General features: G+C 42.8%; 1 protein-coding gene across 1 annotated transcript in view; it reads right to left on the minus strand.

Annotated features, from left to right (window-relative positions):
• LOC138245536 (protein bicaudal C homolog 1-A-like) overlaps positions 1-27769 on the minus strand; it is a 275979-nt gene that overhangs the window by 120712 nt on the left and 127498 nt on the right. Inside the window, exons 6-10 of the mRNA XM_069199212.1 lie at positions 23892-23945; positions 23556-23750; positions 22915-23163; positions 12905-13036; positions 860-1049 (exon numbers count right to left, since the gene is read on the minus strand). Of these exons, the coding sequence (XP_069055313.1) occupies positions 860-1049; positions 12905-13036; positions 22915-23163; positions 23556-23750; positions 23892-23945 (820 nt within the window). The remainder of the gene's footprint in view (positions 1-859; positions 1050-12904; positions 13037-22914; positions 23164-23555; positions 23751-23891; positions 23946-27769) is intronic.

Consider the following 27769-nt stretch of genomic DNA (forward strand, 5'->3'; position numbering starts at 1 on the left):
GCATTGAGGAAAGTCTACCAGGAGAGCCATACACCGGCCTTCTACTGGCCAATTAGACTTGTTCTAGTATCGACCATGGATGACAGAATATAAGTTCCTCAGTGGTTGTCAACAAACTCAGCAATGTTTCATCCTCACCACTACGCCAATGTACTGAATCCCAAAGCCAATAAAAATTCTGTAATCTTCCCCTGGTTGGCTCATGACGATAATGTCTCACAGATTTAAGGCCTGTTGAGGTAGAGCGAGTCAAGGATCCCAATATTATAGCACACAATGATGGCTAGACAGTGCTAACCATGGCCCATTGCAAGGAGGGACAGACCCCAACCCAGGATCCTAACACCAGCTGGCATGTAAAAATGATGCGATTAATCCACCATGAGTACCTCAGCTAGAGAATGCTGGAGACTGGTAAATGAGTTAAATGTGCAATAAGTGGAATACACACACTGTGCAGAATTTTGTAACCTAAAGTCATGTGGCATTACCGCACAAATAGTGTGGTAATAATATTCCACGTGATGCAACAGCCGTGCTTTTTACTTCAGCAAAAAACTGGTGCTAATCTTGCAGTTATATACTTAAACAATATGCAAAACTACAATTATATTCATAAATAGGGCCTAAATTATTAGGGTAGTTGTTTGTCTAAACTTTCAATCTTACCAAAGCTACTTATATTTTATGTCTGATTGAACTCATTTATATACCTTTTAATGCAACGCTGCACAGTAAGCATTGCCTGCACGTTTTCATAAATGCAAGAAATATAACAAGGAAATAATACAAAGCTTCGTTTTGTAGACATTTTAACTTAACCTGTCTTGGAAATATTTTTGTAATTAGTGCAACTCACCTGGTGCAGTGAGGCTTAGTTGCTGTAGCAAGATGTTCAGGTAGTGATTACTTAGCAAGTCACTTGGTGATATAACTTCCGGGTGAATCTTTGGCGTCACAAAACTCTCAATTGATTGAAGGCCCAAAATAATCTCTCTTGCTGCATACATATTCACAACGTTTCTTTCCAAACCTTTGATAATGACTGACTGAAAAAGGTATTACCTTTTTAGCATTTGTAACAAGTTGGGAACAGGCTGGGTTGATAGCAGCTAGTAAATTAACTTAGATTTTGAAGGTTTCGGATTACCAAAATGCATTCTAATATTTAACAAGATGTATATTGTGAGGAAAAAACAACATGCCCTTCTCAATAGCTGTCAAATCACAAAATTATTTATTAAAGCTAGTTGCACATTTTCGGTTAATTATATAATAGACGTATATCATTCAGAAGCAAACCATTTATAATTCACAAGCGTGAGTTAATATCTATCACTTCTAACCAAAGTAAATATGAGATCGCACTTAATATTATGTATGACTGATTTGTTGTTGAGATTAAAAATCCTAGTTTAAGGAGCCCTAGAGTCCTAAAGTGACAAAAACAAATGCCCACCCTTAAACACACATGGATACACATACACATGTGCATACTCACACTTACGTACAGAGATTGGCATTGAAACATCAACCTGCAAGTGCAGTTTAAATGATTTTCCCAGTCTTCCATTTTTGGGGTTAGACTTTACTCACATTTTTCCAGCTATCTGGTGGTTATGAACACTGCCAGTAAAGGGATATATATAAGGAGAACATGTAAACAAATAAGTGAAGAATATTAAGCAGAGACAGTAGTAGGACTGAAAAGGCAGGATCAATATTGGTGGGTTAGTATTAATTAACAGGACTCTCTGGATGACTGAAAACTAGCCAGTGTCACAAAGAGAGTAGTATTGTCAGCTATGCAACCTTAATGAGATGAATCCCCAAAGAGCTCACAGCTGAATAGCAACAAGAAGTGGTCTAGATAAATGCAAAGCATAGCATGAAGGCAGGGGAAGCAAAGTGAGTGCAAAATCTAATTTGTGCTCAAACAGTCATTAACAAGGGAACACACATGCAGACAACCACTAAGCTGAAGCTGATGTGGAATAAAAGGAACTAATTAAGAGTCTTTCTACTGATCCAGGAGGTTATAGGGTCCACCATGAGTTTCCTTTATTGTAATGCATGTTCTCCCTTTTGACATACAGCGATGCAATGTAAAATAGATTTGTAAAGCGTCACTAATGCTAAAAAATAAATTAGCTTCTAGGGACTACGAGGACTTGAAGGACAGAACAGAAAAAGTGGTGGCTAACTATATACTTTTCAAGGGAGTAAAAGCAGCCCATTTTTAAGACATTTCAGAAGTCTTAAACAATGTTGTGTGGCTTGCAGAGGCAGTGGAAGTTAGCTGCACAACTTTGCTTCCAACTCTGTAGCAGAACATCCTGCTCTTCGACTTACAGGAAATTTGGAAGGAAGAAAGCGATAACAACTATAAGATCTCAGCAACCTAAGAGGAGAGTAAAGTGTGAACAGAATCTTCAGACAGGAGGGTCCAGGTTTATCTGTGGCTCAGTAAATGTGAGAGAGAACCTTACATTGAATTGTTTTCTCCATCTGCAACCAGAGCAGATATTTAAGCTTCGAAGAAATTGAGATGCATTGAGGAAGACTGAACAAAGGTTTTGCTGCCAAAGTTTGAACAAGCTGTAATTTATTGCTAAATTTACCAGGATGTGCCCAATAAAGAGAACTTGAGAAATCCAGTCTGGATGTGATGCAAAAATGCACCACGGTTTTCCTGGTAGCCTGATGGTCGATACCCTATGATCTTCCTAAGTGTTTTATTATACTACAGCATGATCCTGTTACTGAGTTAATTTGGTGCTTGAATGATAGTTGTGTGTTGCATTTTCTAGAGTGGTTTCAGCTGGAGTATGTGGTGTGCCACGATCCAAGGGCCAACAGAGATTATGCAGGAATGTTGATTTTTTCCAAAGATCAATATCTCTACTCTTTCAGATTTACAATACAGGCAATTCATCCAACGTGAAACAGAGTTCAGACATTGCTTGAATTTATCCTGAAAGGATCCTTGGTTGTTGTCTAATGAGACAATTAGCTGCGTATCTCAGTAAAATACAGATCTTCGACCTCAAAACTACAGAGTTGGATGCCATGGGAGTTATTTTTATATTAAAAAGCATAGGGCTCTGAGATGATGCTCGTGGCACTTCACAATTTAGCTGCTTTTAGCTGGAGAATAAGGAGGAAGACAAACAGCCTGGGATCGATTTATGAGCAGGTGGTTAACCAAGCATGCGCAGAGCCCTTGACTCAAATCTCTCCCAATCTTTGAATCAGAACATGATGAGATGTTGTGTTGAATACTGCTCACAAATCCAAAATAACCTCTTCCAGTATCTAAGATATGTTTCAGGTGATCAGATACTAGAAGGAGGATTATTTTCATGCTCTAAGCAGCCCGAAAACCAGATGTAAGACAGTAGCCTCTTTCTAGCATGGTTACCCCCACTTTTGGCCTGTTTGTGAGTGTGTGTCAGTGTGTTTTTACTGTGTCACTGGGATTGTGCTAGCCAGGACCCCAGTGCTCATAGATAAAAACCTATATGTCAGTATGTTTTGCCTGTCTTACTGGGATCCTGCTAGCCAGGACCCTAGTGCTCATAGTTTGTGGCCTAATGTGTAGGTTTTGTCTACGCCCACATTATGAGTCAGAAGTACCTGTTTTGATTGGCTAGAAGTTGTGTGCTTCCACAAAAAAGTGCTTACCCTCTTTTTTGATCAGTTGCCTTAATATTTTGTTCACTTGGCCAACTGTTAATACCAATAGATTAATTAGCAGTTCCTTGTTTGCCTTTTGTTCTACCACTAAAATCGTTCTAGGTGATTTCCACATTTTTCCAGATTTAAATAGTTACTCGTTAAGAACTATTCTGTTTGTACCAAAGTGCCAGATGGCATTACCATCTACTGGATTATTTTGGAACACTTTTACTAAATATTCGGGTCAGAGACATTCATATTTGTTTTAAAAACATAACTTCTTGTTCTGACGAAATATATAGCAATAGCTAAAACGATGTCATCAGATACTGAATGTTGCAAAGTTAGGTTTCTAAAAATGGACATAACTTTGAATCTTAATTGATCACCTTCTGGCTAAAAGATAGTAGGTTGTGCATCTATCAGTGGTTGCTGCTACTGAACGGGGGTGGTGGGGCAGGGGGAGGTGGGGAATAAAAAAATAAGAAAGAAAAAAAACCACTTACCTCTTTTCTACGGAGACGGGTTTGTCTCCTCTGTCCTCTTCACGGAAGCACACAGGCTTCCAGACTCCCCTTTAATCACAACAGTGCTGTCACCAACAGGACAGCATTGCTATAATTGGTGTGAGTGCCCTGCTTTGGTGCTAACAGAGGGAGTGGCACCCTGTGCACCTTCTCCTCCTGGCTTTTCAATACAGCCGGGTGGAGAAATGCAAAGTGCGCATGTCTGTTTGGCTGGCCGAACACAGCCATCCAACCACACATGCGCACTTATGGTGCACCAACCACTCATCCCTCCAGCCCCCTCCAGACCTTTCCCACCCTAACCTGGCTCACCGATCAAATAAAATGATAATAATGCTTCGTTATTATCATTTTAGTTTTCCTTCTTCTGCTGCTGAAAGCAGGGGGGCGAAGCTCCTCCTCCTTAGTGGAGGAGCCACCCCTAGCATCTATTCACCTTCTTTTTGTTGCAACAATAATTCTATGTTACCAGCATAGACATGCCAACTAGTGTATCTTATTTCAAAGCGTTTTACGTCACCAACATTTCTTTAATGAAATTCAATAAAGCATTGGGCTGTTGCGTATTTTAGATCTTGTTTAGTGCTGCTACTGCTAAGTGTTCAGCATTTCACATTTGAAGATGGGATGTTGGGCTGCCTATTCAGCGGTGGTGGCTCCTATAGGGCAGGGGAGCGTCGCCACCCTGCTGCCAGCGCACCAGAAATGACAAATAAAAAGGTAATAAAAACATTTTATTACCATTTTATTATTCAGTGCAGCCAGACAGCCCGAGCAAAGTTTTGGGGGATGGGGGAGCATGATTACTGGCTGGCAGCACGGGCGTAGGAGGGGTGGACACTCCGGTTTAAAGTGTGCATGTCATTTGGTTAGCTGTCTTGCGATGACCAGCCTGACATGCCCACTTTAAACCTCTCCACCCTACCTGTCTTAGACTGCTAGGTGGAGAGCAGACACAGGCCCCAGGGCCAGAAGGAGCATCGAACTAGCACGCTCCAGCCAATCGCGGTACTTCCATCATGCTGATCCGGATTGGTAGAGGGGAGTTGGCTCAGAGACCCACTTGCTGCCGGACAGAGAGGACTGGAGTAGGTAAGTACGTTCTCTTTTTTTTCTTTCTTAATTTACTACGCTGTTTTATTTTGTATTGCACACTGATAGGCAGTGTGAGAAATTCAGACTGCCTTCAGCCTTACTTCCAAAGCTCTTAATTGTGACCTGTTATAAACACTGTTTATAACGAACCACGTTTCAGAGTTTTGGGGTTGGACCTAAGGGTTTCCTAATTGCCCCACTACTTTAAACAAGAAGCAGCTGCCAGTGCTATGTATGCCCTATTACGTAAATAGTGATAGCATATATCACAACAAGCATTCACAATGCAATAGGTTCGAGCTAATGGCGTTGTAAATGTAAATATCTTTTGCATATGTGTTTTGGTTTTGGAGTGTATTGGATGTATGAACAGAGACACAGCTGCAGCACTGTCTAAAGGACAAAGAATGGTGAACTACCACTGGGAACAGAGACACAGCTGCAGCACTGCCTAGAGAACTTAGAATGGAGGAATTACTGACGGGAACAGAGAAGCAGCTGCATCACTGTCTGAAGGACTAAGAATGGGGAATTACCACTGGGAACACAGGCACAGCTACAGCACTGCCTAGAGGACTTAGAATCGGGGAATTACTGACGGGAACAGAGAAGCAGCTGCAGTACTGTCTATGGGACTAAGAATGAGGAATTACCACTGGGACCAGAGAAGCAGCTAGCAGCACTGTCTAAAGGACTTAGAAAAATGAATTACACTGGGACCACAGAAGCAGCTAGCAGCACTGCCTAGAGGACTTAGAATGAGGAATTACCGATGGGACAAGGAAAGCAGCTTGCAGCACTGTCTAGAGGGCGTAGAATGGGGAATTACCAAAGGGACCAGAGAAGCAGCTAGCAGCACTTCCAAGAGGATTAAGAATTAAGAATTACCACTGGGATCTGAAAAGCACCTGCAGCACTGTCAGAGGACATAAAATGAAGAATTACCACTGGGATCGGAGAAGCAGCTACACCATTATCTGCAGGACTAAGAATGATAAATTAAGACTGGGACCACAGAAGCAGCTAGCAGCACTGTCTAGATGACCTAGAATGAGGAATTACCACTGGAACCAGAAAACCAGCTAGCAGCACTGCCTAGAGGACTCAGAAAGAGGAATTACCGATGGGACCAGAGAAGCAGCTTGCAGCACTGTCTAGAGGGCTTAGAATGATGAATTACAAAAAGGACCAGAGAAGCAGCAAGGAGCAATTCGAAGAGCACTTAGAATGCGGATTACCACTGGGACCAGAGAAGCAGTTAGCTGCACTGTCTAGAGGACTTAGAATAAGGAATTACCACTGCAACTAGAAAAGCAGTCAGCCGCACTTCCTAGAGGGCTTAGAATGAGTAGTTACCGATGGGTACAGAGAAGCAGCTTGCAGCATTTTCTAGAGGACTTAGAATGAGGAATTACTGAGGGACCAGAGAAGCAGTTTACAGCACTTCCTAGAAGACAAACAATGAGGAATTACCACTGGGATCAGAGAGGCAGTTGCAGAACTGTCTAGAGGATTAAGAAAGAGGAATTTCCCTGGGACCAGAGAAGCAGAACTGTTGAGAGGACTCAGAATGAGAGATTACCGATAGGACCATAGAAGCAGCTTGCAGCATTGCCGCACTGTCTAGAGGACTTAAAATTAGGAGTTACTGAAGGGACCAGGTAGCAGCTAACAGCACTTCCTAGAGGACTAAGAATAAGGAATTACCACTGGGGCCAGAAAAGCACCTGCAGCACTGTGTAGAGAACTTAGAAAGAAGAATCACCACTGGGATCCAAAAAGCAGTTCCAGCATTGTATACAGGACTAAACCTGGGGAATTACCACTGGAACCAGAGAAGCAGCTACCAGCGCTATCTAGAGGACTTAGAAGGAGGAATTGCTGATGGGACCAAAGAAGCAGCTTGCAGCATTGTCTAGAGCAGTTAGAATGAGGAATTATCAACGGGACCAGAGAAACAGCTTGCAGCACTTCCTAGAGAACTAAGGTGATGGCATTACCACTGGGACCAGAGACGCAGCTGCACACTGTCCAGAGGACTTTTACAGAGGAATCAGCACTGGGACCAGAGAAGCAGCTGCAGAATTGTCTACAGGACTAAGAATGAGGACTTACCAAAGGGATCAGAGAAGCAGTTTGCAGCAGTGTCTATGACACTAAAAATGAGGAATTAAAACTGGGACCAGAGAGGCAGCTAGCAGCACTGTCTTGAGGACTTAGAATGAGGAATGCCAGATGGGACCAGAGAAGCAACAAGCAGCACTTCCTAGAGGACAAAGAATGAGGAATTAACACTGGGACCAGAGAACGAGCTGCAGCACTGTCTAGAGAACTTAGAATGAGAAAATACCACTGGGATGAGAGAAACGGCTGCAGCATTGTCTACAGGACTATGAATGAGGAATTATCACTGGGACCAGAGAGGCAGCTAGCAGCATTATGTAGAGGACATAGAATGAAGCATTACCACTGGGATCAGGGAGGCAGCTAGCAGCACTGCCTAGAGGACTTAGAATGAGGAATTACCGCCGGAACCAGAGTAGCAGCTTGCAGCATTGTCTACAGGACTTAGAATGGGGAATTACCAATGAGACCAGAGCATCAGCTAGAAAACTTTGTAGAGGACTAAGAATGAGAAATTACCCCTAGGATCAGAGAAGCAGCTGCAGCACTGTGTAGAGGATTTAGAAAGAGGAATTACCACTGGGCCAAGAGAAGCAGCTGCAGCACTGTGTCGAGGACTTAGAATGAGGAATTACCACTGGGACCACAGAAGCAGCTGCAGTATTGTATACAGGACTAAGAAAGAGGAATTACTACTGTGACCACAGAAGCAGCTGCGGCACTGTCTAGAGGAGTTAGAATGAGGAATTACCACTGAGGCCAGAGAAGCAGCTGCAATATTGTCTAGAGAACTAAGAATGCACTGTCTAGAGGACTTAGAATGAGGAATTGCCACTAGGAACAGAGAAGCAGCACTGCCCAGAGGGCTTAGAATGAGCAATTACCGACGCGATCAGAGAAGCAGCTTGCAACATTGTCTAGAGGACTTAGAATGAAGAGTTACTGACGGGCCCAGAGAAACAGTTTGCAGGCACTCCCTAGAGTACTAAGAATGAGGAATTACCAATGGGACCAGAGAAGCAGCTGCAGCATTGTCTGCAGGACTAAGAATAAGGAATTACTACTAGGTCCAGAGAAGCAGCTAGCAGCACTGTCTAGAGGAGTTAGAATGAGGAGTTACTGACAGGACCAGAGAAACAGCTAGCAGCACTTCCTAGAGGACTAGGATAAAGGAATTACCACTGGGACCAGAGAAGCAGCTGCAGCACTGTCCAGAGGACTTATAATGAGGAATTACCACTGGGATCAGAGAAGCAGCTGCAGCATTGTCTACAGGACTAAGAATGAGGAATTACCGCTTGGACTAGAGAAGCAACTAGCAGCACTCTCTAGAGGACTTAGTATTACAAATCACCAGTCGGATCAGAGAAGCAGTTAGCAGCACTGCCTAGAGGATTTAGAATGAGTATTCACAGATGGAACCAGAGGAGCAGGTGGCTTGCAGCATTGTCAAGAGCACTTAGAATGAGGAATTACCACTGGGACAAGAGGAGCAGCTTGCATCATTGCCTAGAGGACTTATAGTGAAGAATTACTGATGGGACCAGATAAGCAGTTTGCAGGCACTCCCTAAAGGACTTATTATAAGGAATTACCACTGGGTCCTGAGAAGTAGCTAGCAGCTCTGTCTAGAGGACATAAAATGAGGAATTCTGACTGAAACAGAGTAGCAACTTGCAGCATTGTCTAGAGGAGTTAGAATGAAGAATTACCGATGAGACCAGAGAAACAGCTAGCCGCACTTCCTAGAGGACTAAGGTGAAGGAATTACCATTGTACCAGAGAAGCAGATGCAGCACTGTCCAGAGGACTTATAATGAGAAATTACCACTGGGATCAGAGAAGCAGCTGCAGCATTGTATACAGGACTAGGAATGAGGAATTACTGCTTGGACCAGAGAAGCAGCTAGCAGCACTCTCTGGAGAACTTAGAATTACGGATTACCAGTGGGGCCAGAGAAGCAGCTAGCAGTATTGCTTTGAGGACTTAGAATGAGAATTTGTCGATGGGACCAGAGGAGCAGGTGGCATGCAGCATTGTCTAGAGGTCTTAGAATGAGAAATTACCAGCGGGACAAGAGAAGCAGCTAGCAGCTCCTCCTAGAAGACTATGAATGAGGAATTACCACTGGATCCAGAGAAGCAGCTAGCAGCGCTGTCTAGAGTACGCAGAATGAGGAATTTGCGGACGGGACCAGAGAAGCATCTTGCAGCATTGTCTAGAGGAGTTAGAATGAGGAATTACAGACGGGACGAGAGAAACAGCTAGCAGCACTTACTAGAGGACTAAGGTAAATTAATTACCACTGGGACCAGAGAAGCAGCTGAAGCATTGTCCAGAGGATTTATAATGATGAATTACCACTGGGATCAGAGAAGCAGCTGCAGCACTGTCCAGAGGACTTATAATGAGGAATTACCACTGGGATCAGAGAAGCAGCTGCAGCATTGTCTACAGGACTAAGAATGAGATATTACTGCTCGGACCAGAGAAGCAGCTAGCAGCATTTTCTATAGGACTAAGAATGAGGAATTACCACTTGGACATGAGAAGCAGCTAGCACCATTCTCTAGAGGACTTAGAATTATAAATTACGAGTGGGACCAGAGGAGCAGCTAGCAGCACTGCCTAGAGGACTTAGAATGAGGAATTACCGACAGGACCAGTGGAGCAGGTGGTTTGCAAAATTGTCTAGAGGACTTAGAATGAGGAATTACCAGTGGAATCAGAGAAGCAGCTAGCAACACTTCCTAGAAGACTATGATTGAGGATTTTCCACTGGGACCAGATAAGCAGTTGCAGTACTGTCTAGAGGACTTAGAATGAGGAATTTCCACTGGGCTCAGAGAAGCAGCTGCAGCATGCTCTGCAAGACTAAGAATGAGGAATTACCACTGGGACCAGAGAAGCAGCTAGCAGCACTGTCTAGAGGATTTAGGATGAGGAATTACCACTGGGACCAGAAAAGTACCTAGCAGCAATGCCTAGAGAACTTAGAATGAGGAACTACCAACAGGACCAGGCCAAAGAAGCAACTTGCAGCATTGTCTAGAGGAGTTAGAATGATGAATTACCACTTGGACCAGAGAAGCAGCAAGCAGCACTACCTATAGGATTAAAAATGAGGATTTTATACAGGGAACAGATAAGCAGCTTCAGCACTGTCTAAAGGACTTAGAATGAGGAATTACCACTAGGTTCAGAGAAGCAGCTGCTGCATGGTCTGCAGGACGAAGAATGAGGAATTATCACTGGGACTAGAAAAGCAGCTACCAGCACTGTCTAGAGGTCTTTGAATGAGGAATTACCACTGGGAACAGCGAAATAGCTAGCCGCACTGCCTATAGGATTAAGAATTAGGATTTACCACTGGGACCAGAGAAACAGCTGCAGTACTGTTTAGAGGACTTTAGCATGAGGAAGAACGAAAGTGGATGAGTGTGTCTGAGCAGAGACACAAGAACAAACCAAACCTGACACCATTGGTGCCTTCCTAACACAGTGTGTTCACTGGTGTGTGTTGGAAACACATTGCTTTGGACAACCAAAAGAACACTAAGGCTGCAATGCCCAGACGGGAGGCGGGAGGCGCGGCCCTCACACGCTATAACAGGAGGAAGCATGAACCTAGTGTGATGGCCAACAAAAATGTTGTCTTAGTGAAATCGCCTGGGAGAAAACTAAGCACACAAAGGAGGGACATTTAGAAAAATGCACCAATAAAAAGGACGCATTTAAGACAAGCACGACAAAGAACGAATGGCAATAGTGGGTGCGGTTAAAGTCCATAAACCAAATATAGCATGTTTTGCAGACAGCGCATGCACGCTGCCTAGACTCGACCTAAAAAGCAGATATGCAGTTCAGAAAGGGCTTGATCTGAAATTGTTTTTATATTTGCTATCGCTCTCATTTTACAATCAGCACATTTGTAGTGGCCATAACCAAGATTTTAAGTTCCCTTGTGATGATACAAAATTCCTTTTTTTCATCAGCATATCATCTATATTTTGGATTTTACTATATTTTATTTGTGGAACACTTAATAAATCTTGGCCTTTATCTTGTGTTAACATATGCATAGCTGCCAAGTTTCTAAAGTCAATGTCTCATGAGCTGATCCAGTACAGGCTTGTTTCTTTGGATTTTGGGAATTCCCGACCTAGTTTTATTAGGGAATAAACAATATTACAAATGGCTTTTTTCTTTGGATTGTGGGAATTTTAGACCTAGTTTTATAAGGGAATAAACAATATTACAAATCCCAGAATCAAAGGAAAAAACTGGCCTGTATCAGCTCACTGTTGTGTTTTACCTCAAGGAACTACAAATTCATGTGTAGGTCGCCACTGACTTATTCCATAGGTCCTCTTCACGTCCTGAACACCCAAGATTGGGAGAGAATTGGGACCAAATAGATCCGGAAAAGAGAATCCAAGTACAAATTGGGGCTGTTTAATAAGAGGTGACAGAACATAGAGCAGGGTTTCAAACATGCTTATAGTGCATGTTAGTCGATCATCCAGGGTATATGGTTTCTTTGATTTGTGGTATGACAATGCAGACTAGAAGCACCCCTACATTTGATATTGTCTGTTCAAACTCCAAAGATAATAATGAAAGAGAAAATATGTGTCCCAAAAGCATTTCCATTTGCAAATGTAATAAGGGGTATATTTATAAAAACTGCATGCAGTGCAGTGCAGCAATTCACCTTGCTGTGCTGCGCTGCACTACATGAGAGGGAAAGGGCAGGAATTGTGCCGTATTTAACTCAATGCAGACCATTCCTGCCTTTTCCACAGCACTGGTGTCGTTTTGGCTGCCTAGCGCCCATGCAGGCACCCTTGCACCATGATGCAAGGGTGCCTCTGTTTCATGAAGGATTGTTATTGTGCAGGAAGGGGCACCTTCCTCTACAAAAACAATCCCTTGAGGCATATTAATCTATCTGTGTGTGCCGCAGAATGCCGCACGCATAGAACACGGAAGTAACAAGAAGAATACAGATATTTCTCCTTGTTACGCCTCCCCTGGGATGGCATAGCATTTTGGCGCATTCTCAGGTTCACCAGTTTTGGTAAATCTGGGAATGCATTGAAATCCATGGGAGTTGTGTGGGAACGCCCACACAATGCTCATGGAACACTTTCCCAGGGCAGAGTAAGGCAACGCAGCGATTTGCTTTGCGTTGCTTTGCTCCAGATTTATGAGCCAACTCAGGTCCATGCAAAGCTTCATCAATCACAATTGAGGATTGCGTTGTACATGTACCATGTTGCATGGTACAAACGCGACGCAAACCCTGCCATAAATATGCCTCTCGATGTCTGGGTTACCCGAGACTGAGTGTAACCACTGATAAGAAATAACATAATCTGTCTCAGGTAGAAACTGAAAAAAGTCCCTGTTTGGGGAACGCACACTTAACAATGGCTTTGGTTGTAGCAATCATTCATTCCGTAAAACCAAATCTGACCTTGCTTGTCTGTTTTGGTTTTGGTTTAACGTTGATTAAAACTCCCAGTTCCTCCATCACTTGTTTTATTTTCTGTGGCTCAATTTGGCTGTCTTCTTTTGCGTCAAATATTAAGGAAAGTGGCATGCAGTCCTGCAAGAAGAATTGTTTTATAACGTTAAACAAAGCTTAAAGGGCTGCATTTATTTTAATTGCCTTTAAAAGACTTTCTTGGTTTCCAACATTGCCCACATAAAACATAATTGATCAAATGTTCACCTATCTAAAAGTAGCTTGCTATGAAACATACTATATCTTACACAGTTTGTTTTGTACACCAAAAAGATGGCGGTCTTCATTACAGGGCAAAAAAAGGGTCTGACTGGTTGACAGTCAGTTCCTAAAAATTTTATTACAAACAAACCATAAAAGTCAAAATAACAAGCAACAGAGACATACAGTTTAAGTTAGACTAACTAATCATTAAGATTTCAAATCAAATTAGAGCAGGTCTGCATTTGGTAAATCTGCATTCATAACATAATAACAAAGTTTGCAAAGAAAAGTAATTATATTGGCAGCTAAATTTTATTGATCCAGCTTTTGGAAAAGGACTACTGAGTATGAACAATACACAACTAAATTTCCATTTCTGATGTGTTTTCAAGCATAGCATAATATCTTATGGTTGTGTTTTTGCATTCCAACTGAGTCTGTCTAAACGCCCTTAGTTTCTAAGAATGTTTATCCTTCACCCAAGTCCAGTCCTGACAAATAATACTACTAGGGTAAAGAAATAAATTGTACCTACCTAATTCTCCACATGTGCTTTTTGATCAGGGCGGCTCCTCTGCAAAGGCAGAGGGGCGTCGCCTCCCTGGCTAAGAGCCAGCAGATGAAAAATAAAAGGACAGCTTACAATCCTTTTATTTTTCATCTGCTGTCTCAACTAGCAGGGAGGGATGGGGCTGGGCCACAGGAGGGGGAGAGGCGAGGGTGGAGAGAGTGCACCTAAGTGCGCATGTGTGTTTGGCTGGCCGACTCAGGCCTGCCAAACACACAGGCACACTTAGGTTTCTCCAACCGGCTGTGTTGAACAGCCGGGCTGGACAAACTGCACAGACCCCAGTGCAGTGTCTGAGTGTCTGTCCAAGCTGCTCTGGCCAACCCTGACGCTCCTTTCATGCTAAGTTTAGCATGAAAGCAGCGCCAGGATTGCTGGGGAGCCTGTGCTGGAGTCCCAGTGAATGCTGGTACGCCATAAGACTAGCGAGGCAGCAGGAAGTGGTGACCAGAACGGTAAGTGTTTTTTTTTTTAGTTGTATCCCCCATCCCCGTCATGCCCCACCAGCCCCCACTTGACATTTGCGGCAGCTGCCGCTGTTTCTGATGCTCCTGAGCCAAGTACGTTTTAGGCACCCATACCTTTTCAAACAATTGTTGATTATAGCTCTATTTAACGATGTATTGGGAATAGTCCATATGGAAACTACAGCAAAATGGGGGCTAACATTATGTTATCCTCTAGGTTTGTGTTTTTTAAGCCCAACTCCTAATGACATGAATAATGGAGTCTTTTAGGAGGGACACTCAGTAAGCGTCAACAAAATTGATTGTCCTCAACCTAAAGTGAGTTTATTGTTATATGGCCTCAGATGCCTGAACAATAACAGAAGATTGCTAAAAAAAAAAACTTCTATATACAGTATTTCAATTGTGTTTTGTTGACTTTTTACCAAATTTAGAAGTAAAATTAAAAACAGCACCTAAATACTGTGAAAAATAGATTCTGCCTTGTACATAATCGCTGCACCACGAGTTAGCATAATCAAAAGTCACCCTTCGCTATGAGAAAGAATATACTTTCTGTCCCTTAAACCATATTGGATATCAGTAGCAATATTAATTTCAGCAGCCCGGGTTGAAGTCCTGTTGAGCAGTAGCCTTCCAACTTCTTTGACTCTGGAGTCAATAAGTGAGACAGGCTGGGGGTAATTTCTATTGTATATTGTTTGAAACACAGGAGCAATGATACAGTAAGACCAGGAAGCAGGTACATAAGTACTGCCACATTAAGCACATTGGTTATTAGAGAGGCCCAGAGCTCAGTGAAAGATGACAATCCTACCTCAGAGATGTAATGGCGAGCAGAGATTAACTTTAGGAAGTCATCTACCTGTGCCCAGTCAGGTGCTATTAATGTTGAATACACGTTTTCCTTTACTACCAGGACTTTTGAACTCAGTGATCATACTAACAGCCAGATGGCATTCTTGCCTAGATAGAAGAGAGCCATAATGTGCCCCGATGAGGTGATGGGGAAACTCTGTCACTTCTGTCTACATTTAAAAATGCTTTGTACACACCTTTATTGCTCGATCCATGGCTCTGATCAAGCGTTTGAGCTATTAATCTAAAGGGGAGAGAGAACATTAACATAAAGAAGTCCCTCATAAAAATGTGGCCCCACCTGCTTGCCACATAAGCGGAGTCTGCATTGACAGGGTGTTCCTGTCAGCAGGAGACTTCACCTTTCAAAGCAAGACATTGTGCAGTAAATATATTAGACTGCCAAGCAATAGTTAAAACCAACATTAGCATCAAGGAACACACCCCTATTTAACGTGGGCATCCTTCCAAAGAATGCACCTGTTTTTTTTCTGCATACACGGGCTCCCTTTGGCTGTTTTCTACTGTCTCAAAGTTTATGGCTTATGGTATAAAGTCCTCATACTCCTAAAAAACACTGTTTACATCAATCATCTTTAATGGACCTGTTAAAATGTATTATAAACACCAAACAATATATGGCATACCAAGTATTAAGGCAGCCATTCTTAAGGATAAATAGTTTGTTTTGGTCCTCCAAAACAACATAAGATTTCATTACAGGAAAAGCTATGACCCATCTAAGGGAACAACATTTTCATCCTCTGGTTGCTGGGCTGCATTGTGTGAAAGGGAGAGAGCAGGAATGCACCATATCTACTAAGATATGGCGTACTTCTGTTCTCTAATGGCGCTGACGCATTTCAGACAATCTAGCCAACATTCAAGGGTGCCTGCGTTACAAGAATTGTTTTTAAGAAGCAAGGGACACTTTCCAGCACAAAAACAATCTCTCGAGGCAGTTTGCACCACACATAGAAACAGGAAATAAGAGGAGCAAAAAGGTTATTCTCTTCGTTACACCATCCTAGGGGAGGCTTAGCAATTTCACGCAGTCCCAGGCTTACAAACCAAATCAAGGATTGTATGAAATCCGTGGATGGATGCATGAGAATGCCCATGGTCCACCCACAGAACACCTCCCAGAATGATATGTAATGCAATGCAGTGCAAGGCACTGCATTACTTTACATTTTTTTTACAAAGCCAAGCAAGGCTGCACAAATCATCCCTTAGGTGGCTTTGTAACTATCTCGCAGTGTTTTGCAATATGGATGTGCCAGAAAAGTGGTGCAACCATGACACGAAATGTTCGTAAATCTAGCGAATGATTTATTGTTTGGTCCTGGCACCATGCTAATTCAGTGTGTACACAGAGTCCTAGTCCTAGCCTTCTCTCTGGTAAATTGAGCTTGAGAACCTGTTCTGCATTCAAAGCATGCCCTCATAGAGGGCATGGGACTACTGACCATACCAAGGGAGAGTTTCATAAAGCACAGAAGTTTTGTGAATCATTGATATGAACAGACCTCTTTCTCTGCGGACAGGGAAAGTGAGGTCTTCTGACTCTCTTGCGTAAAGTTCTGTTGTTATGTGAATCCAAGACCACTGTGCTAAGGTTCCGGGCATCTGCTGAGTGTATGTATGTGCAGTGAATGTGCAGCACATAAAAGGTAGCAGGACTTTGTGTGTGGTATGAATCTGAGTACTAGGACTATTATGACATTTTAGTTGGCCCCAAGTTTACCATAAAACAAGATGAGGGGTAGATACTGTTTCCCCAAGCAGTGGAAGTGTATTAACTTCGTTCCTGTAGCTGGAGGGTGGAAACTCAGACACTGAAGTTAAGGAGGATGAAGACAGGGGTACTCTTGGAGCAGCAGAGGGCTGCTTACTTGTCCTTCCTAAGCCCTGTCTTTGGTGGACAGTAAAGGTGATAGGTGAGACTGCAGTTTCTGTTGTTTAAGGTGAGGAAGTTTCTAGGCAGGGATTGCCCTATTGTCTGCTCCTGATTGTTGCTGCAGGAGGGCTCATGACAGCCAGGTGCAGACACTTTACTCTTCATGATAACCTTGTTTTGGATACTCCTGTCTGGAGCCATCCTCCTTGCTATCTGCTGTCGGAGTCATCACATTTCACAAAGACTGTGCCTGAGGAACGCCAGACAATGACACCCGACACCCCACACTGGTGGTTAAATTTAGACAGTGGAGTCAAATCTCTGTCTGGAAAATGTGTAACAGTTCCAAGTTCTTCATGACCAAATAAGGGACTGCTCTACAGTGCACTCGAATGACCAGGGCTGGTGTCTGCAGGACAGTCAGTCTCCCAGAAGTAATGGGACATAGCCTGATGTCTACAATTTCTGGTGGTAGAGCTGAGTCTGCCTAGTTTCTAGAAGCCTGTCTACTGAGAGAAGGAAGGAATTGCCTTGCCATGCAGGAGGAGAGGCTGTCTAGGATGAAAGCAAGTGATTACAAGGGAGGAAAGCAACAATCAAACCATGTGCATTGTGTCCTCTAGTATCAGAATTGTAATATAGACACAGGCAGAAAAAGTATAGCAAGGCGTGATGAGAAAAAACTCGACAAAGCATAGTAGGTGACCCTAAGAATTATCAGAGTTACCTATTATCACCAAGGTCAGAGATGGAAACCCTGGAAAACAGGACAGTGTCATGCGATGAGAGCTCACCCGCTAACATAGAGGCTTAGAGGGACCTTTGCCAGGCTAGTAGTGGCAGGCATATATAACCTCACTCAGAACTTTTCTGTGTGTCTGGCAACATTTTATGGTTGCAGTGGCTTTCTGCTCTCATTAGTTTGGTGACCAGACTTATGTTCCCTCACCTTTGTTTTGCTCCTCCTTGTCAGTTTCCTCTCAGTTCCCTTTTGCCTAGCCTTATTGCCTACCTCATTTTGTCTCATATCTGTTGGTTTCTATTACCTTGATGGTGCAACAAATCTGCTCTTTGGCTTCCAGGAGGTCAGCTTTCGGTCTCAGTACAACAATTGATTTTGTGGAGCAGAGTAAGGTGACTACATCTCTGCTAGCTGACTTGTATGCCATGAATGCCATTATTTCTAACATTTTGGTATTTGTAGTTGTTCAGAGCATCCAGTAATGTATAGTCACTTGGCAGCCACTTTATCCTGCTGATATATGCTTTCCTATAACCATTCTGCCTCCAGGAGAGCTCCTATTCCTCTTTTTTCTCTCCCCCAGTGTTCCCCTTTCCTTCATTTGTATGGTGTGAGAGTTTCTTGCCACCTCCGAAGAGATTTGGGAAAGGCCGGGATTCACAGCAAGTCCATGTATTCAGCTCAACACCCAATCTCCCAATCGGTTCTTGCTGTGAACTGTGCCTAGGCTTTGAAATTGCCAAGCATTATGTGTGATTGGCCTCATGCTGTGTGCTCAGGAGGCTGATTGCCGTCCCTGCTGATGCTGAAGTCTGAAGCCGCAACTGCAGAAGACACTCACCTAACCAATGACCGAACTGGAAGCTGCACCCGCCACCCAAGTATCCCATCTGCACCTGGCCTTGGAAGGCCACTACATCAGAAGACCAGTGCGGTTTTGTGAGTCTCATCCTGCCATAATGTTGCATGTGAGGTGGCAGCCATTTCCCCAGCACTCCAAGTGTCACCACTACAGGAGGGGATCACTATATGTGCGCATCCGTCATGGGAAACGTTATTTTTAATTAAGGCTTTAGTACGAATAGCCTTTACAACTAAACCAGCACCACAACGGTGTCATTACTACGTCCGTCTTAAAGCCGAACCATTTACTATTATGAATGGTATCTCAACGCATGTCAGTACAACAAACGCCACTCTTAACCATTGGGGAAGCTGGTGAAGGGGCGGTTTTAGGGCTAAAGGTGTGGGAGGTGGGTTGTGCCCTGTTATTGGATTTAGGGCTTAGGGCGCATGTCAGTACAATAAACGCCACTCTTTACCACTGGGGAAGCTGGGGAAAATGTGGTTTTAGGGCTAAGAGTGTAGGGGTGGTGTTGCGCCCTGTTATTGGATTTAGGGCTCAGGGCGCATGTCAGTACAGCAAACGCCACACTTTACCATTGGGGAAGCTGGGGAAGGAGCAGTTTTAGAGCTAAGGGTGTGAGGGGGGATTGCGCCCTATTGTCAAATTTAGGGCTAAGAGCTGGAACATGTTCAGGGCTAAAAAAGCTGGGGAAGGAGTGATTTAGGTTGAGAATGTGGGGGGATTGCGCTCTGTTGATGGATTTAGGTCTCAGGATTGAGAAAGGGCAGTTTTAGGGCTAAAGAAGCTGGGGAAGGTGAAGTTTTACGGCTAACGGTGTGTGGGGGGGGGAGGTGGGTTGGTGCGGCTGCATGATCCGGGGGCCTGCGGATATCCTGGTGGTGGTTTATGGCGACACATGGGAGAATTGTGCAAGGGCTTCTGGTATGCTGCAGCGGTCCGGCAGTGTCAGCCTACATGCGGCATATTCTGGGACCTGCAGCTGTGTGACACATGGGTCCTGGGGAGAAAACCGAAAGCATGAGGTCTCCCCCCAAGGAATATTGTGGAAGGTGGTACAGCCCATTGGCGCCGTTTTGGCACTTTTCTGGCATTTTTTGGTAGGCGGGGCAGCATCTATTAAAAGGGGAGCCATTTCATAATGGTCACCATTTTAAGTGGTGACACAGTGGCTGGTGGACAACTGTTTTTCCCCGCCCTCCCAACCAAATAGTTGGGAATTTTTCAAGGGGACATACATTCGGGACGGCAGTCAGAAGAGGCTCTTCTTTCAATTGGACACGGGTGCACGGGGAATGGTGATTTTGTACTTGTTGCTTGGGACAGGCGCGGGCGGAGACAGAGACTGTCCACGTGACAACGATAAAGGATGGACAGGAAATAGGCCAAGACACTTTCAGATTGGAAGAGGGTGGGCAGCAGCAAGGAAACAAAGATAACAAATTGGGCATTAGGGGTTGGGGACTTGCAGGTTCAAAAGATAGACAGCAGCATCTGACTATTAAGGTAATAGATGGCAAAAGGATGACTGGATTAACGAACTGCAAGTTTAAGAGGAAGGGAGGGGGGAGCTTTTTGGTTAGGTGAATTTATGTATAGTGAGGTGCGTAGTTTTGTGAGTCTGAAGCCAGGATATAGTTTTGTGAGTGCACCTGTTTCCAATAAAGCGGCCTTTTACGCACAAAGGATGGTAGTGATGCTGTTTTCTCTCTTCCACAAAGATTACCCCCGCCCACTGCAAGATCAGACAGAGAATGGGTTAGCTGCACAAGCCCGATACAGCCGGAGGAGGAGCGGTGCGCGGACACCTATCTGTTCAGAGGCCTGGAGCTGTCCTGAAGCGGACCGCTGGTGTATCACTTGCACATTAAGCCGCGGTCCCTGAATGTTGGACAATTTAACTAAACAGTAAGGAAGGAATTTATGTCCATTAATTTACAGCATATGTGCGTGGGGCATAAAACACTAATCAATGCAATTCCCCAAAGTGGCAAAGATAATTGGCTTAATTCGCCCCTTCCCCAAAGTGAAAAAGTAAGTGAAATGTTTGTTTGCATGCACGTTATTTTTTAACAATAACTGGTGTGCAATACTTATTGGCGTAAAAAGGTTATTGTTAAAAAAAAGTGTTAATATGGCATTCGTAGATACAGTATGTTTATTGTTCTGTATGTGACGCGTGTTTTTTGTCCTCATTGTAGCAACTGGCATGACAATGCCAGTTACGTTGCAATGGCTTTGTTGTAAGAGGCGTTGGGATTCTGCCTTTTGTCAGACATCCGCCCAGCATCACCACAGCTTCAGCTAGTGGAATGAGAGTCTGAGGAAGCAGAAACAATTCTGGTATACAAAAGTTAGACTTTTACTAGGTGAACTTGACGTGCTAAAAGCGAACTGAACCGTTGTGCACATTGATGCTTTAGGTATTTTTAGTGAAATTCACCTATATCTGAGGAATGCCTTGTCCTGTGTTACACAGCAGGGATTGTAGCAAGGGAAGGGTTTAGAAAGGTAATAGTGCCTAACCAAGGATTGCAAATAGGATTATAAACCCTTATCTCCCAGCCCCCTAATTGCTCTGTGTAGTATTATGTTATGCTCTGTGATTAAAGAGCTTCCTTATCGCCCAAAAGATAATGAATTGGACTGGACAATACATTATGTTGTTTATTGTTGACTGTTGAGACCTGAGTTCTTGACCCCCCTCACTACTTTTCTGAGAAACCTTTGGCTACTTGTCCTTGCTGACATGAGAGTCAAGTGAGGACAGATTGTTTTACCCAGCTTACAGAGCCTGAGATTCAAGTGAGGAAAGAGAGTGTGTTACCCTGTTTGTAGAGTCTTACTAGATCGAGGCACAAGGACATCAGAGGCAAACTACCTCAACCAACATAGCGGCCCCGTCTGCCCTGAGGCCCACCGAACCGCGTCCGAGGGAGCATGCAAGGTAAAGATAGCATGATATAGAGGAAAATGAAGAGAGCAAGGGCTAGAGATATGAAGTGCATAATGCAGAGATATGTGAGAATGAAGAGACAGAGGGGAGCAGGTGCATAACTATCATTAGTGCACCAGTTGCAGTAGTGCCTGTGCTCAGGGTGTGTGGGGCCCTTTGCACCCCAATTTGGCTGTTTTTTACAACATAATCACTGGACCAGCAGGTATTGTCGTCTTTACTTGCTTTAGGCCTCACTTGCTACACCACTAATGGTTGAAAGGGGTTTTGATGGTTATTGAAAAGCTAGGGGTGGGCTCTCATTTCTCCACAAAACCACAAATACAAACTTAGAAATCAATGAAGAAACACTTTTACTTTAAAAATATCCATATTGATTGAATTTAGCTATGCTTGATGACCTTTGTGCATACTGTGCAACCCTCCTTCCCACCCTTTTTTCCACTGTATTTCTCCAGTAAGAAATGCAGCTCATGGCAGCCCATTTTGGCCTTTTGTTAGTGCTGGTCCTTTATGTGGCATTGCGGCTACCTTTCTCAAGCATTATTCAGTATTCTCAGTGGAGAAGGAGGGATAGTGTCACACAGTCATTGTGGAATACTTAGATAATTTTCTATGTGTTTTTGCAGTCTAAAACGTTCTGTGAATACTGGAAATAGCCTTATGCATGGTTATATGTCGACATTTTGACTACAGAAACATGGTACTTCCAAAACATCATGGCCTAAATATCGAGGACCAAAACAGTAAGAAAAGGAAGTGCATGTAGGCAAGAATAGATTTCCTATTCTTAACTCCATATCTACGTACCTTAAAGATGTATTATACTGCCAAAGTACATATATGTGGAGTGAAGTGTAGTAAACCTATACTTACCATGTTTATCTTGTTGATGTGTGGATCCTCAATAATTTGTACACTCATATTAAGGTGGAATACCCTTATGCACATGGCATACCTTTTTGAACTCATAAGAATAGAATATTGATACAATTTCGGGGTGATAGTGCTAATATTTGGTTGCCTTATGTCAATATCTCCTACCAAACTGAGGACTCCGGAGTCTGAACCTTCAATGCTGTAGCAAAAAATGCAATTTTTGCACTTTAATATAATATTCACATGACATATGACATTTTAGCAAGGAAGATTTAGCAAATTACTATGTATATTTTTATATATTTAAATTTGCTACCTGCTGTTCCCAAGCATGAGTATGAATGTGCGCTTCCTTATAAATGCATCAGATGTGATAGTCAAAGCACCATTAAAATGGATTTTGTGAGACATATCAATTAATATGTTGTTGTTTGCGAATGTTTATTGCATTGTTGCATGCTGATCCTTAAAAGAGACAGGATGAATTAAATCATTTTCTATTTAGCTTTTCACTACTTACCAAGAGCTGCTGTTTGGCCATGTAGACCGAGTCGATTGTCCCCTGCACAATCAGTGTTGTTTTTGGCTGCAAGTAACTTGGATCTGGAAATATGAGTTGGGCTTGCGTTGCCTGGATGATATTGAGAATATGAGCGCCATTTTGGCCAATCAAAAAGATATGCTGCTGCAGGGTAATATCCAGTTGTGTGCTCACTACCACATTGAGGTCTGGGCCAACCAAAAGTTCAACAAGAAGAAGAATAGCTTTCTGAAAAAGAAACCACATATTTTGTTCTAACCTATTTCAGACCTCCTCCTATAGTTTGCCCAGATATGGAGCCATATAATTACAACTGGTAAATAACAACATCTCCACATATGGTAATTACTGGGTGCAGCATTACCTTGAGATTTTCATTTCTGTACTTTAGCATAGGACATACCATGGTAATACTGCCCATTTTTACCTGTTCTCAGATGCAAAACCCAGAATGTGCTTCTTTCTCGCATAAATACTGAAATATTTAAATGGTGAAAGTAGTGGTGGAAAAGGTTTGGTATTAACACACTAGTTCTACCGCAGGTCCTAGAATGAGGGCCCTTGCAGAGAAGTTTATCTGATGTAAATACTGTAAAGTGTTCCTTTAATATGACACTAACCTTCAGTGCGTCACAGTTCCCTTGTATGCCCTTCACAGAGCAGGTGGTAGTCAAGAATTTCGAATGTTGCTTGAATGACACAGTCACCTGGAAAGACTGGCTTATGTGCTGGAATATTGGAGCATTCACATCTGGTACGGACTGAGGAGCCCTCGTTATAGGTATCTCAAACATAAGAGTAACAGGCTGAAGCTCCTGGCAAGGACACAGAAAGAAACCTTTTAAGCCATAAAAGGGGCACATTTCATGTGAGATGCATCTCACCTTTTTTGTAACATGCAAGAAGCATTACTAGAGTTCATGGAGTATAGATTGAATTGTTAGGTTTTTCATTACCCTTATTTGTCGCCTAGCAGACTCAACACTGGAGGCCACTCCTGCAATTGAGACCTAACAAAAAACAGAAATCTTATTATTTATGCAAACAAAAGAACTAAATAAATATTTCTTCGCTCTAAACATGATTATATCCTCTGGAGAAACACTTGCCAACTCACATGATGTTACTAGGTGTCAACGAGACTAGCTCCCTTCACACAGTCACCCGGTGAAGAGCCCATATCACAGTGGCAGAAAAAGCGGGATGGAAATCACTGCACAAAGTGGGCTTCCAGGTCCTCTTTGGAAGCATGAAAACAACCCAGGTCATTGGCGGCAGCCTCAGCCAGCATGTTTTCTTTTGAGGGACGAGGTTGGTGGGTTAAGGGAGCAGGACGGCTTCTTAGATAGTTCTCAGCACAAGACCACACCCCCTTCAAGACCCCACCATCTACTCACATTGCAAAATATGTCTTATATGTTAGCAGGGTCTGATTTCTATACAGCAAAACACAGCTCACCTATTTGCAAAAAAAGGGCATAATTAAGAGACTAGTGAGGCAGGATCTCTGCCGCGAACCACAGTGGCTCCCACCACACTAATATTTCGGTTTGGGTTGCACATTTAGGTTTCTTACGAAAGAGCATCAGCTTGCTCTGTCTTTCGAACCCTTGGGCTGTCTGCCACTGGACTGTACGCCACTGCACCTCAGAACATCCGTTCTATTTAGAGAGATATTTCAAATGAATAGGAGGATTGTTCTTATGAGATAAATTAGATATTTTACATATATGCCATTACTTCACAGCACTTACTTACAGAAAATGTCAATTGGAATCCCAATTGGACATTGATTCATGGATTGACATGTTAATAATACATGTAAAGAACAATCCTGTAAAAAGAGACGTTAATAAGATCAAGCATCCTGAAAGTTCGCATAGATAATTACTATGGCATTAGCCTCTTTTTCCTGAGATAGCATGAGTATGAGTAATTATGCTATCATACAGGCGTGAATAGATATAAATAAGTCACTATCTTTGCTTTAATGTTTTAGACGATGTAATATTTGAGGGGCTTGCCAACTGTTATGAAATATGTTATGATATACAATGATACAATATTTCATTTTTTATTATACAGTAAGAGAGGGGTATAGAATAAGAATGGGTCTAGGTAGGAATAACTTAAAACCTAGTACTAGACATTGATTGTAAGAATAACTCCTTCTCTGGCTTTTTAGTGAACGGAATTCTCATACCAAGTTACTTTTCTGGTGAAGAAATGTTTTTGACCTGTAAAATGTTAATCCAAGAATATTCTGGTTGTTCAGGCTTTTGAATTATATCATTTTTATTTTTACCTTACAGCCTTGCTAAAATGAAGGCTGTTACCATAAATAGTGACATGTGAAATGTTTTAATCTGAAATATAAAGCTGTGACATTCGAAATCAGTTTCAGTACAAAATTATTTTTTTATTGTTATACTTTGTTTATGTACTGTTCAAAAAGAAAACTTTTGTCAAACATTCAGGTTTACGATTTTGGTGCAAATCCCTCTCTACCTAGAGATTTGCATCAAAATCCAGGGGTGTTTGAATAAGAACGCCCAAATACCACCCATGGACCGCCCCTTTGATGCAAATTAGGTAAGCGTAGCATATCCCAGTACTTTGCACAATTTAAGGTAACTTTCCGAAGAAAATTAGAATTTGTTATGGAAAATAAGTCACAACCCAATATTTTGTTCTGGGATTGCATTACATTTGTGTTTCAAAGCTGGCTCAACGTGTCGATAATGTTCTCCCTTGTTTTTTGTCTGACTTTCATGTGTTTTCCAGCTTTTTAATAAAGTAGTCTGTTTTAGTAAATGTAGATGTGCATTAAGTTCATAGGAAAATGTAAAAAAAAAAGCAAATTTCTCAATTTGGAGACATTATCCTCCCTATTCGTGATGTTGAGGACAAAGGAACATTTGTACACCTAAGGGACAACATGCACTCATGAAGTGTAATTAAATCATCCTGTTGTACTTAGCTGGTCACAAAATAATTACCAATAGACTTACTGACAGGGCAATTGATTGTGGGAACATTTTCCAAACTAGTTCGATGGCAGAGCTGCTGTATGATTGTGTCCTATGCACTGTGAGAAAACCAGTACTGAACAGGTTGCATTGGTTTGCCAAACGGATGCAATGCAAGTTTTTGCATAGAGTCCAGAATGCTAATGTACATGTCTGTCTAAAAAGTAACCCACACACACTTTCCCATTCAGAGCCTCAGATATGCGGATAAGTAGTGGTCCGGGGTTCTCCAGCAAGTGCAAAATTATAAAAATACGAGCATGTGCAATGGGTAGCAAGACAGATTTTGAAAGAAATTCCAGATCTACTTTCTTTCTAAAAAGCTGCAAACACTTGGGCCCATATTTATACTTTTTGACGCAAACCAGCGCCAGCGCAGGTTTGCGTCAAAAAGTTTAAGGCCGGCTACCACCATTCCAACGCGCCAGCCGGGCGTCATATTTAAGGAATGACAGTAGACGGCGCTGCGGCCTGGTTAGCGTAAAAATAAATAACTCTAACCGGGCAGCGGAGGCATAGGGAAGACTGAGGGTTGTGCATCAAAGAATGGTGCAAGTCAGGTTAGAGTAAAAAAAATGACTCTAAACTGAGGAGTGCCATTTTTTGACGCACAACCCCCATGGAAATGATTCCTCTCATAGCAAAGAGAGGAGACATGCCCTCCTGCCCAAGGCATGGGCACAGTGGCATGTAGGGGGGACCAAGTTAGGCCCCCCTATGCCACGTAAAAAAAATATATAATAATACTTCCCTGCACTTACCTGAACTCACCATGGATGGGTCCCACATCCATGGGTGTCCTCCAGGGGTGGGCTAGGGTGGCAGGGGGTGTCCCTGGGTGCAGGGAAGGGCACCTGTGGACTGCTACTATGGTCTCCCACCATGGAAAAGAGCCCACAGATCCCTTAACGCCTGCCCTGACCCAAGTGTTAATTTTTGACACAAATCAGGATTTATGTAATTTTCCGGCTCCGCCTTCCAGCAGTGTGCCATTTTTGCCCGGTTGGATAAATATGGTGCACGTGTGTTTAAGTCATTTTTTGGACGGGAACGCCTACCTTGCATGTCATTAACGCAAGGCGGTTTCCCACATCCAGAAAATGACGCACACTGAGAAATGTTGGCATTCGCGGGGTCGGGCATCAAAGTATAAATATGGTGGTAGTTTTGCGCTAAATTTGCGGCAAAAAAAAAAATTACGCAAATTTTAATTTTTTAATTTTATTTATAAGAGTTTTCTATAGCGCTAGCAAGACCGAGAAGGTAACAGAGCGCTTTACAACAGAACAGGAAATAAACATAAGAAACACACGAGTCAAGAGTCACTTTGTACAATGAGGATACATATGGGTTCTCATGAATAGAAGGGTGGCAGTTCGAGGAAGGGGGGGTGGTGAGGGAGAGACCCTTATTAATGAGAGGGTTGGTTTAGGAGGAATTCTTTCAGTAGTTTCTTAAAGGTCATGTGGGAGGCGTTAGATCTGATGTGGATGGGTAAGGAGTTCCATATTCTCTGTGCAAATCCGGTGCAAGCAGAGTATAAATATGCCACTTGGTTTCAGAAGTGATTTATTCATTAATGCACTGTTCTCTGATTCCTGGGCCCCCAAAAAATCACCTTTGGAAAATGCATGACTTCATACTGAGGTTGACATTATCGACCTACAAAAATATTGCATCTACTATACTGCCTACAACTACATGGTCAGATAAGTAAATATATTTCCTGTCCATAACATTGCAACTTCTTACCTAGGCTTCCGTTATGATGTAGGGGATAGGCTGATTTTAGGGATCTATATAAG

Source organism: Pleurodeles waltl, chromosome 7, assembly GCF_031143425.1.
Source record: "Pleurodeles waltl isolate 20211129_DDA chromosome 7, aPleWal1.hap1.20221129, whole genome shotgun sequence".
NCBI lineage: Eukaryota > Metazoa > Chordata > Amphibia > Caudata > Salamandridae > Pleurodeles > Pleurodeles waltl.